The sequence below is a fragment of the Chelonoidis abingdonii genome, chromosome 14, assembly GCF_003597395.2.
Source record: "Chelonoidis abingdonii isolate Lonesome George chromosome 14, CheloAbing_2.0, whole genome shotgun sequence".
Taxonomy (NCBI): domain Eukaryota; kingdom Metazoa; phylum Chordata; order Testudines; family Testudinidae; genus Chelonoidis; species Chelonoidis abingdonii.
Window position 1 is genome coordinate 38,814,318 of NC_133782.1, and position 12,466 is coordinate 38,826,783.

At 55.9% G+C, this 12,466-nt stretch overlaps 2 protein-coding genes across 2 annotated transcripts; one reads left to right on the top strand and one right to left on the bottom strand.

Moving 5' to 3' along the window:
• Window positions 1–1,204: 1,204 nt before the first annotated feature.
• Window positions 1,205–3,188, bottom strand: NOP10 (NOP10 ribonucleoprotein). The gene is made up of 2 exons (XM_032790428.1): window positions 2,927–3,188; window positions 1,205–1,533 (listed from the first exon to the last, which is right to left on the bottom strand). Exons 1-2 carry the CDS (start codon window positions 2,978–2,980, stop codon window positions 1,393–1,395), a joined length of 195 nt encoding a protein of 64 aa, XP_032646319.1. The 5' UTR covers window positions 2,981–3,188; the 3' UTR covers window positions 1,205–1,392.
• Window positions 3,189–6,544: 3,356 nt separating this feature from the next.
• Window positions 6,545–12,231, top strand: NUTM1 (NUT midline carcinoma family member 1). Its single transcript, XM_075072111.1, has 7 exons — window positions 6,545–7,326; window positions 7,553–7,681; window positions 7,780–7,916; window positions 9,507–9,787; window positions 10,122–10,238; window positions 10,351–10,508; window positions 11,499–12,231. Exons 1-7 carry the CDS (start codon window positions 6,878–6,880, stop codon window positions 12,229–12,231), a joined length of 2,004 nt encoding a protein of 667 aa, XP_074928212.1. The 5' UTR covers window positions 6,545–6,877.
• Window positions 12,232–12,466: the final 235 nt, after the last annotated feature.

A 12,466-nucleotide genomic window follows, 5' to 3' on the forward strand; every position in this document is an offset into this window, starting at 1 on the left:
ACTTTCCGTGTTCGCTCCTACTCCATCTTGTGCCCTGCCATACGTTAATCTGCCCTTTGTCACCAGCAACCCTGGACTTGTTTTCAAACACTGCTACTGCCCGATCGGTGCTCTGCCCAAAATGCCAATCTCCATTTATGTCAGGCAGATGCTGCCCCCTGCAGGTTGCTGGGGGCCATCATTCCCCAAGATGTGTTGGGCATGAAGATGAAGTTACTTATCTCTCCACAACTGAAACTGAGCCAGAGAGCATATCCAAATCGCTCCTCAGCCTCCCCTCCCAGCACGCCTGTAGCATTCCCCATAGATCCCCCAGTAGTGGTCCCCCAGTCCAGCCACCTCACCCCAAACCAGCCCCTCCCCCCAGCCCCCTTACCCTGCCAGTACCTCTCCCGTTTCAAATTTGCTTGCACGTGCTGCCAGTCTCTCTAACCATTAAGGCCAAGGTCAGCGATTCCTACAGAGGGTGATTGTCTAGTACAGTGCTTCTCAACCAAGGGTACATGTACACCTGGGGGTACACAGAGGTCTTCCAGGAGGTACATCAACTCATCTAGATATTTGCCTAATTTTACAACAGACTATATAAAAAGCACTAGTGAAGTCAGTACAAACTAAAATTTCATACAGACAATGACTTGTTCATACTGCTCTACATACTATACACTGAAATGTAAGTACAATATTTATATTCCAAATGATTTTACAATTATATGGTAAAAATGAAGAAGTCAGCAATTAGTAAGTAATAGTGAGCTAGGACACTTTTGTATTTTACATATGTTTTTATAAGTAAGTAGTTTTCAAGTGAGGTGTAACTTGCAAGGTATGCAAGACAAATCAGACTACTTTCCAAAGTAGTCCGAGAACCACTGGTCTAGTCCTACCAGTGACGCAGGTAGAATTAATTCCTGCTTGACCTGGAGCACATCTGCTGTGAAAAACAATCCTATCTCCCTACAAGCTCGCCAGAGATGGAAAGTCAGCCCCTCTGCCCCACATCCTCCCCTGCAGGCCCACCCATAGCTAATCACAGCAGAGATTCCCTAGCATGAAACTAACCGGACCGGCATCACCACTAGGCAGGTTTATTAGGAATTATTTGGGGAGTGTTCCCAAGCCTATGTCACCTGAGAGGCCAGACTAGACCATCTCTTCTGGCCTTGAAATCTAAGGGTCTACGATCAAAACCTGACAGATGATGTGGGATCAAGACAATTTATTTGCACCCCAGAGGAACAGTATATCCAGTTGAAGCTCGATATGGGCAATCTAACTCAGGTTCTTGCAGAGGGGCAGAGCACAGGCTCTGTGGGAGCCAGGGGCTGGATTCAGGGAGCAGCTAGACCCCATCTCAGATCAGCCGCAGCTCCAGTAGGCTAGGCACTCGGCTCACAGGATGGCCTGCGGCTGTTGGGTCATCAGGACGCCGAAGCGTTTCTTGATGGTGATGCGGTGGCGGGAGTACTTGTCATCCGGGGAGAAGCGAGCAGGATGTGCGGAGCAAGTTAGCTGGCCTGAGGGGTCCACTTTCTGCCAGGGACAAGACACAGGAAGGACAAGACATGTTAAAACAACCTGGGCCTGACCCATAGCCTCCTGCTATCCCAGCCCCGTACTCCCCTTGATCCACGTCTGCCGGTGCCTGCCCCTCCTGACTTGCAACCCTCTGTTAGCCCAGCCCTGTGCCCTTCAACTCTGCCGAACCCCTCACTCCTGACTGGCAGCCCCCTGCTAGCCCCGCCATACCCCCCGCCCCCCTGCTCTGCAGGTGCCCCTCATTCCAATTGTTGGTGCCACTAGGTAAAAATCCTTTTACTTAAGGCCTGTGTAATGGGGCCTGTGTGAACCAAAGAGCCTCCATGTTAGTATGATGAAAGTCTGTGTGTTAGCCTCACTATATTTCTGTAACCTTTTATACTAAAGTGCTGACTGTAATTTTCTGTATTAATGTGCTGACTGTAACCACCTGTGTTATGAGCTAATTGCTAAACAATAGGGCTGTAGTTAGCAAAGCCAGTTGCTACTAAAAACTGCTAGTACTGGATAAGATAAATAAGAAGTAGATGTTATAGCCAAGGCTATGGGCCTGAGAAAGTAACCCACACAATGAACAGCATAGAAAGAAAGATACAAGAAGGAGGGGTTATAAATATTAGTGCCCTGCCTGTGTGCACTGTGCAGGATTTGAGATTGCATTCTCCCTCGCACCTTATTTGAGCTCAAATAAACTTGTGTTTTGCTTCTCCACCCCTGGGTGTGTTTATTCGAGCTGAGCACACCGGCCCCGAACCTCTGTTGCTTGCCTCTGGCACTTTGTGCTGGCAACACCAACAACCTGTGCTAGCCCAGCCCTGGGCTGGGCTCCCCTCAGCTCTGCTGGAACCCCCCAGTCCTGACCCATAGCCCCTTGTTAGCCCAGCCCTGGGCTCCCCACCACTGACCCACAGTCCCTGGCCCCCCAGCCCTGCGAGTACCCCTTCCTCTCAACTCACAACCTGTGCTAGCCCAGCCCTGGGCTGGGCTCCCATCAGCTCTGCTGGAACCCCCCAGTCCTGACCCACAGCCCCCTGTCAGCCCAGATCTAGGCTCCTCCACAGCTCTGCCAGTGCATCCCCCCTCCCCACCACCTACCCACAGCCCCTACGGGTGCCCCTCAGTCCCAACCCGCAGCCACTGCTAGCCCAGCCCAGGCCTGCCCCCAGCTCTGCTGGTGCCCTGACTCCTGACCCGCAGCCCCTCCTAGCCCAGCCCTGGGCTCCCCCAGCTAGTGCATGCCGAGCCCTGGAGTCAGGCAGCAGGTAGGATGGGGCGGGGCAGGGCCGGGAGTACGGACAGTGGGAAAGGTTCGGAAGGATCCGGATTGGGGCGGGAGCCGCCAGCTCTGCAATCCGGATTGCACCCCGGGGAAGGGAGGGGGGCTCACCTTGAGGGTGTAGACCCTGTCACCCTGCGCGTTGAGATAATACTGCAGGAACATGCTGCACAACCCCACCGCCTTGCAACGCACGTGCTGCCAATCCCGGGACCCTGCAGCGCGCGGACGCCAGCCGCAGCGCACGCTGGGAACTGCAGGGCGCTCTAGCCCCGAGGCACTCTAGGAGAGGGACTGCCCGCACTGCACTCTGGGAGTTGTAGTACGGTCTAGCCCCAATGCCCTAGGAGAGCTGCAGCGTCTCTACCCCAGGACACTCTGGGAATTGTGCCTTAATGCACTGTAGGAGAGGGACCTCCAGTCCCAGTAACCTAGGAGGGATGGAGGATGTGTACCCTAATGCACTCTGGGAATTGTGCCTTAATGCACTGTAGGAGAGGGACCTCCAGCCCCAGTAACCTAGGAGGGATGGAGGGTGTGTACCCTAATGCACTCTGGGAGTTGTGCACTCTGCCCCAATGCCCTAGGAAAGTTGCCGGGTCCCTACCAGAGTTGTAGTGTGTTCCAGCCCCACTGAACTCTGGGAGCATTCTCTTTCTACCCCCAAAACCTTCGGAAAGTTATATTTGTTTGGCTAGCCAGGTGCATTATCTCAGGTGCATTATGGGAGTTGTAGTTTCTTAGCCCTCCGGAATGGCTCTCCAATGCTCTGCACTCCAGTGCATTTTGTGATATGTCCTTTCTGAGTTTCTAACCTCCCTGCTCCCAATACACCTCATCCAGCCCCATGACCTAAACCGGGGAGGGCAAACTTTTTGGCCAAGTGCCACATGTGGGAATAGAAATTGAATGGTGGGCCATGAATGCTCTCAAAATTGGGGCTGGGGTGTGGATCTGGGGATGTGGAATTTGGGGTGTGGGAGGGTACTCTGGGCTGAGACTGAGGGGTTTGGAGGGTGGGAGGGGGATCAGGGCTAGGGAAGGGGTTCAGGAAGGATGAAGGTTCTGGCTGGGGGTGCGGGCTCTGGGGTGAGGTTGAGGATGAGTAATTTGGGGTGTAGGAGGGTACTGTGGGCTGGGATTGAGAGGTTTGGAGGGTGAAAGGGGGATCAGGGCTGGGGAAGGGGTGCAGAAAGGGATGCAGGTTCTGGCTAGGGGTGTGGGCTCTGAGGTGAGGCTGGAGATGAGTGGTTTGAGGTGCTCTGGGCTGGGATCAAGGGGTTTGGAGAGTGGGAGGGGGATCAGAGCTGGGGCAGGGGGTTGGGGCATGGGGAGAGGCTCAGAGGTGCAGGCTCAGACGGGCACTTACCTCAAGCGGCTCCCAGAAGCAGTGGCATGTCCCTTCCCCAGCTCCTACATGGAGATGTGGCCAGGCAGCTATAGACGCTGCCCCCACAGGCACTGCCCCTGCAGCTTCCATTGGAGCACATAGGATCTGGAGTTGGACCATGCTGCAGTCTCCAGGAGCCGCGTGGTGCAACCCCCAACTCTGCACCCCAGCTGGAGCACCAAGGGGGACCCAGCGCCCCGACCAGAGAGGGGCCGAGTCACGTGGTGCAGCTTGCTGCGCCAGCTTAAAATGGATCTTGGGCCGTAGTTTGCCTACCGCTGACCTAAACCGTTCGCCCATAGGTGCCAACTCTGTGGGTGCTCCAGAGATGGAGCACTCACAGAGGAAAATTGGTGGGTGCTCTGCACCCACTGGCAGCTCCCTGCCCCCCACCAGCTCATCTCCACCTCCTCCTCTGAGCACGCAGCATTTCCACTTTCCCTCCGCAGTGGCCAGCTCTTGCGCTGCAAAACAGCTGTTTTGCATGCCAAGCGCTGGGAGGAAGCTGGGAGGAGGGGGAACACGGTGTATTCAGGGGAGGAGGCGAAGCTAGGGCAGGAATTTGGGGAAGGGGTCCAATAGGGGAAGGGAGGGGGTGGAGTTGGGGCGGGGACTTCGGGGGAGAGGTTGGAATAGGGGCAGGGAAAGGCTGAAGCTGAGGTGGGGCAGAGGCACAAGCACCCACCGGTGCCAGGGAAAGTTGGCACCTGTGCATTCAGCCCCTCTTAGCTCCCCACACAAACTCTGCAGCGGCTCAGCTGCCCCACTGCACCCTGTGAATTGGAGTCTCTTGGCTCCTCAGTGCACCCTGGGACATGTAGTCTATTAACTCCCACTGCGCCTTGGGGGTTGTCGTCTCTAACATCCAGTGCATTCTGGGAATTGTAGTATCTCCTCCATCCCAATACCCTGCTAGCATTGTCATCCCCTAATCCTGTCTTAATTTGCCTTATACTGTAAATAGGGAATAGTCACTGAGCAAGTGTGTGAATGATTGAAGGATTAGAAACATGCCTAAGGAGAGACTCAGTGAGCTCAAGGTATTTAGCTCAACAAAGAGAAGGTAAAGAGGTGACTCGATTACATTATATAGGTACTATAAGGGAACAAATATGATGATGAGCTCAAAGGTCTAACAGGATCCAATGGCTGGAAGTTGGAGCTAGACAAATTCAGATTGGAAAGAAGGCGTAAATTAACAGTGAGAGTAATTAACTACTGGAATGACTACCACTGGTCATGATGGAATCTCCATCGCTGGTGACTTTTAACTCAAGATGGGATGTTTTTCTAAAACATCCGCTCTAGGAATTATTTGCGGGATGTTCTCTGGTCTATGCTATACAAGGGGTGTTCAGAAAGTTTCTAGCCTTACAAAGAAAAAACAACTCAATTTGCATTCTGTTGTTTATTTATTTTTATTATAATTCTCCTTGACACCAATGCACGGGCCCATCTTGGAGAAGAGCTTGCCATGCGTTGCCAGAAATGCCTCCACTGCTGCGACCGCCTCATTATTGCATTTGAAACGCTACCCACAAAAGTCTTCCTTCAATCTGGGGAACAGGTGGACATCTAAGGGAGCCAGATCTGCTGGAGAGGCTGGACGGGAAGCAGTTGAAAGCCGCATTAGCTAGCTGTGGCCACTGGGATGTCTTGGAGAAGCAAAATGCTCCAGAGTATTCCTGGAAACGCCACATTGTGCTCTCATGTTCAGGGCACCTGCCTTGCTGACCCGTTTCTTGTGCCTGAATCTTCAGTCAACTATGCACCTGACTGTTGATCTTTCCCTCTGGTGTAATGGCATCTCTGGGATGTCCTGACTTTGGCTCATCCTCTGTGCTGATGCGCCCGTGCTTAAATTCAGCAGCTCCATTGTTTACAGTGGCACCATCTCCCAGCATCCCCCCGCCCCGCATGGATGTCCTGTGCATTCAAGCCATTCTTATGCAGGTACTAGCTCCCTACCAAACTTTCAGTCTTCTCCATTTTTAGATCTTTGGTGACTGACTCCCTGCATGTCCTGCACAGGTGAAAAACTGTCTTCTAGTAAAGAGATGCATCAAAGTGTCAGCATGTTGGTCCGCGAAATCTGCTGGGACCCAGCGTGTCCTTAAATAGGTCCGGCTGGACCTTTCCTGAGTTACCCTAATACAGATGATTCCTTATGGCCTTGGTATGAGCAAAAGTCATGTCCATGTGGCTCCTTTCCTTAGTATTGGGGGCCACACTGAAAGCCTGGCAGCTGGGTAGAGTTTTTTGTGGGGTGTCCTGGTTGCTCTAATGTTAACCCCAAAGCCACAGGAGCAAAGCAGGGTATGATGAGTCGGGATTGAGGGGCACAAGAACAGCTGGGGGATGGGAAGTCCAGGTCTGGAAGGAGAGGACTGCGGTCAGGATTGAGGGGCACTGGCAGAGTTGGGGAAGGAGAACCTTAGGATCAGGCTCTGAATCCCCCACCCGCCCATCGGAACCCTCGACGTCTCCGGGTTCCAGATTTGTTTTGATTTAACCTGGCAGCTGGGGGTGGGGGGGATTGGCCCCAGGGCCAGATTGGGGCGTGAGTTTCCCAGAAGCCCTTGCTCTCTGGCAGGTGCTGCCAACACCCTGTGCAGAGAACGGCCTCCCCTTTCCCTCCCCCCTCATGCACCCCAACCCTCTCACCCCTCGCCATGACCTCCCAGCCCAGCCAAGTTCCCCTTCTGCCCCCTCTCCTGCTGCCTGCCTTCCCTGGTGCTGCCCTGCTCCTGACCTCACCCAACGTCCCTGGGGGCAAGCTCATTGTCAAGCTGAAGCCAGAGGGGGCCCAGGAGCTACCTCGGGCACAGACCATCATCCTGATGAGGGCACCGGTGGGCTGCCCCCCCCCACGGCGGGACGGGGCCCCCATTCGTCTCCAGCTGGCTGCCGGGATAAGAACCGTTCTGCTGAGCAAAGCTGGGGAGGAACCAGGACCCACGGAAACCCCTCCAGCCCAGGCGCCCCCCACCAGTGACCCCTCCGCCTCCTGCACCTCCAAGGGTGTCTACGAGAACTATCGGCGCTGGCAGCGCTACAAAGCCCTGGCCAGGCGGCACTTCCCAGGGACGCCCGACGCCGAGGCGCTGGCCTGCTTCTTCATGTGAGAGCCAGGAGACACTCTGGCTGGGAAAGCAGGGGCTGCGGGTTAGGAGTGAGGGGCATTGGCACAGCTGGAGGGTGGGGGTTCCCAGGGCTGGGCTAGTAGGGGGCTGTAGGTCGGGAGGGGCATCAGAAGAGCTCCTGGAAGAGCCCAGGGCTGCGCTAGCAGGGGGCTGCGGGTTGGGAGTGTGGATCTCCCTTCGGCGCTGACACAGGCTCCCCCACAGCCCCGTCTTGCGGTCGCTGACCCGCCTGCGCCCCGAGATGGCTCTGGAGGAGGGGGTGCCACGTGCCGTGCAGGAATGGGAGCGCAGCAGCAACTTCGAGCGCATGATCTTCTACGAGATGGCTGAGAAGTGAGTCTTGTCCTGTGGAACTGGCCGCCCGAGGACTGCGCTGGAGATCCCGGGGCTGTCGCCCCAGCTTTGAGCCCAACCCTCCTCCTCTTCCTCAGGTTCATGGAGTTCGAGGCCGAAGAGGAGCTGCAAATCCAGAAAATGAAGCTCCTGAGTAGCTCCCAATTCCAGCCCCCACCCGCCGACCCTCCCAGGCTTCCCAGCCTGCCAGCCCCCGATGCTGGACAGCAGCAAGGTACCTTCCTCTTAAACCCACACAATACCCTGGGGAAGGAAACCCCCCTTCACAGGTGATAGGAGATAGTCATTGACTGACTGCAGGGTTCCACACACACACCCTGGGGTTTTTTGGATTTTTTTTTTGCACAAGCCTTTCACTTTGGCATGGTTTTTTCAGACACCCAGCACCTTTGGCTTTTGCATATACCTAGAATGTTTGCACCTGCAGAGCACCTGTGGAGTTTTTTCCTTGTACCTATCAACTTGGCCTGGGGTTTTTTGTGCACACCCAGCACTTTTTCATGATTTTTGTACATATCTAGAACCTCCTCTCTTTTTTACACATACCCAGCATTTTGCACAGTTCTTGTATGTAACTACTTTTGCACACTACCAGCAGTTTTGTACTTTTGTAATACATAGAACCTTTGCACATACCACACCCAGCACTTTTGCATGTTTATTTGCATGCACCTGGAATCCTTGCATGTTTTTGCACACACCCTTTTGCCCAGGTTTTGCAAGTACCTAAAACCTTTGCACCTTTTACATTACCTAGAATGTTTGCACTTTTCACATCTACCTAGAACAGGGGTGGACAAACTTTTTGCCCGAGGGCCACATAGGGGTACCGAAACTGTATGGAGGGCTGGGTAGGGAAGGCTGTGCCTCCCCAAACAGCCTAGCCCCATCTGCCCCCTCCCACTTCATGCCCCCTGACGGCCCCCCTCAGAACCCCTGCCCCATCCAGTCCCCCCACTCCTTGTCCCTTGACCGTCCCCTTTCGGGACCCCCCCGCCCCTAACCACCCCTCCGGGACCCCACTCCCTATTCAACTCTGCCTGCTCACTGTCCCTGACCACTCCCCCCAAACCTCTGCCCCATCCAACCACCCCCCTGCTACCTGTCCCCTGACTGCCCCCCGGTACCCCCTGCTCCTTATCCAACCACCCCGCTCCCCATCCCCTTACCATACCACTCAGAGCACCTGGACTGGCAGCCGCGCCACTCGGCTGGAGCCAGCCATGCCGCCAGGCTGCCTGATAGGAGCTCGTAGCCCTGCCACCCAGAATGCTGGCGGCCCAGGAAGCTGAGGCTGCGAGGGGGGCGGACAGCAGGGGAAGGGCTAGGGACTAGCCTCCCTGGCTGGGAGCTGAAGGGCTGGACAGGATGGTCCTGCAGGCCGGGTGTAGCCCGCGGGCCATAGTTTGCCGATCTCTGACAAGCTTTGCTGTTTTTGTTCATACCCAGGACTTTTGTACAGGTTTTGCACATACTTAGAACATTTGCATACATCCAGCACTTTCACACAGGATATTTTTGCACAGACCCAGAACCTTTGTACATTTTTTCCCTACTAGCCTGGTGCCACTCCATGTTCCTTTTGGCTGGGTGGAAGTCACTGATGAAGTTACATCCCTCCACTAGGGGGCACTGGGTGCTGAGTGGAGGATCCCAAGGACTCTGGGTGCTGGATGGGTGGTGCTGGGTGGGGGCTTCCCTGGGGATACAGGGTGCTCGGTCACTGGGTGGGTTTCCTGAGTGCACAGAGCGCTGGGTGAACATCCTCACAGTCCCTGCATGGTGCTCTCCCTTTCCCTCGCAGTGTACATCCCCAAAAAGGCGGCATCCAAGGGGCGGCAGCCCCGGCGCCGCCAGCGCCGCCTGCCTGGCCCGCTGGACCCAGGGGAGCCACGGGAGATCCCGCCTGAGGCCGTGAGGCAGTATGCCGAGATCATGGAGGGGCTGCAGCCCAGCTGGGAGGAGGAGGCCGGGGAGGCCGGCGGGCGTGGCGAGCCCCAGAGCCAGGCACAGGGGGCACTCCCAGACCCCACACTACTGCAGTATGTTGAGCAGCTCTGTGAGGATGAGAGTTTCATCTGCAAGGTGAGTGTCTCCTGTGGGAGGCGCCACATCCCACCCACGGGGCCCTCAGCTCCCAGCATCCAGGGGGCACAGACTGGGACGGGGATGGGACCCAAGTGTCCGGGATGGCAGGGCAGGACCGTATAGCTCCCAGCCCCTGTAGGTAGAGAGCAGGATAGGGATGGGACCACATGTCCAGGATGGTGGTGTAAGGTGCTCATCCCAAGGGGAACCCATAGCTCCCAACCCGCAGGGGGGGACACCAGGACAGGAGATGGGACCCAGGCATCCAGGTTGGCAGCATCACACCCGGGACTTGCTCTCACCCCACTTCCCCTGCCCCTTGCCCCCGCAGGTGGAAGCCGTGATCCACCCCCAGTTCCTGGCCCAGCTGCTCTCTCCAGAGAAGAGATGTGACCCCCTGGATCTCAGCGAGGAGCTGGAGCAAGAGCTGGGACTCACCCCAAGCCAGGTACCACCCCACACGGCCACTGAGGAGCCAGACCAATGAGAGTAGTTGTCTCTCTGCCCCCTTTTCACAGAACCCACCCCCCACAGCAACCGCCTTTCCTCTCTCCCCACAGCTGGTTGAGAAACGTCTCCTAGCCCTCTCAGAGGAAGAGCTCAGCCTCCCGGCATGCCCCGCCCCCCATTTGGACTCTACCCCCTCCCAGTCCGAAGAGGAGGATGAAGGCAGCAGCCAAAAGGGACCGGCCAGCCATCGGCAGGCCATGAGCGGAGTGTCACCCCCCAGAGGCAGCAGGGCTAAGGGTGGGGCTCTTGGGACAGAGACACCAGAGACGCCCACCCCCACACCTGTGCAGCCATCCCAGGCACGCCAATGTCAGACATGGGATGCGGCAGCTCCAAGATGTCTGTCCCCTCACAAATGTGGCGGCGAAGGGAGACTATTAGCCTCGCTGAGGAGTCGAGTTGAGAGGGTGTCCCAGCAGCCTCAGGGGCAGGGCCAGGATGGAGGCCGAAGGGAAGGGTCAGCAGTCACCCTGGGCACAACAGAACCTGTCAGCCAGGCCTGGAGCATAAGATCACAAGGGGACAATTTGGTAGGATCAGCAAACCTTGCATCAACTCCCAGCAGATACAGAAAACAAGATGGTGGCCAAGAAGGGAAGGTCAAAAGTCAATCTGAAGACAATGCTGATGGAGAAGGACTAAGAGATGCCCCAATGGGAACAAAGTGCTGTTGCCAAGGAGACAATCTGGTGGAAGCAGGAGCTCTGGAGTCAGGTCTCAATGGACATGGACAACAAGATGGCTGCCAAGGAGACACGGTCAAAGGCCAACCCCAGGCTGGATGGGAACCACTGGGAGACATCCCAAGTGCCACAGGCCAAGCCAATATCGTGAGGTCACACAGGGACAATCTGGTGGAAAAAAGAGCTCTACAGTCAACTCTCAATGGACATGGAAAACAAGACGGTGGCCTAGAAGGGAAGGTCAGAGGTCAAAACAAGAAGGAGGCTGATTGGAGTGAAGCCGCCCTGAGAGAGCGTGATCTACAGCTTGGGAGCATGAAATTGAGTGGGAACAACCTGAAAGAAGGAAGCTCAGCATCAACTCCCACTAGGCCTGGAGAACAAGATGGCAGTCAAGCAGGTCAACCAACCAAACTGGAGTCTAGGGTGGGTGATGGCCACCCTACAGTGTTACTACTCAGCAGGGCCAATGGGCAACCCTTAGGCCTCTTTGCTCGCCCTCTGGGTGCTGACAGGCGAGGGGAGGGTGAATTGCCACCAGTGTCCAACATTCACAGCCAACGTCCTGACCCACCTCCCCTTGGCCTGAGTGGCCCAACTGGACCTACTGAGGCCCAGATGGCTTCAGAGGCCAAGTCCAGTTGCCGAGCAGAGCCAGAATGGAGATTTGGAATAGAGATGGGGTCAAGACAGCCTCACCTCCAAGATGGTGGCAATAACGAAGGCACTGGAGTCAAAACCACGGCTGGACCTGGAGATCCAGAACAATGTGAGGCAGAAGCTACCAGGGGCTGTGGCAATGGGACCAGTTCCAGGGATGATAGAAAGAAGGTGGGAGAGGCAAGTTCAGCCATGGGCGATGGCCCCTCCAAGATGGCCACAATTGCCAGCTCAGAATTTCTCCCGGGGGGCATGGAGGATGTTGGGAAACATGATGATGATGACGAAGATGATGAGGAGCTGTCTATTTTTTCCTCTCTGCTGGCATCGAAACTCCATCTCTCCAGTCCTGAGGGACCTGTTGGCTCTGTCCTTGCCCTGAGGGACCGAGTGGGGACCGACAGCAGAGCCGTCTCCCCGACTTGGGAGCCAGTGAGATGGGATCCCATGAGGAGACACTCCACATGGCTGTGCCCAGGTGGGGTGCTTGATGGGTCACATGCCATGGATGCTGGCGTTCGGCTCAGCCATAAGAGAAGGAACAACAGTATGGCTGCCAGGAGGAGCAAGCGCCTGCGCAGCCAATGAGAGAGTGCAGCCATGATGAGGGTTGACTGCAATTGGCCGAAAAGTTCCAGCTGGGGATATTTGTGGGTGCCTTAAATTCCTTCTTCAGCCAATTGCTGGGCCCTCTCTCCTCCAAGCCCCACCCCTTTGAGATGAAACAAAGAGCACTCTGGCAGATCCCCCTGCCCCTTGGAACACTGAGGATGAAATGGAGAGTCCTCATTGATTGGAAGACCGCCCCGTTCTCATGCATGCT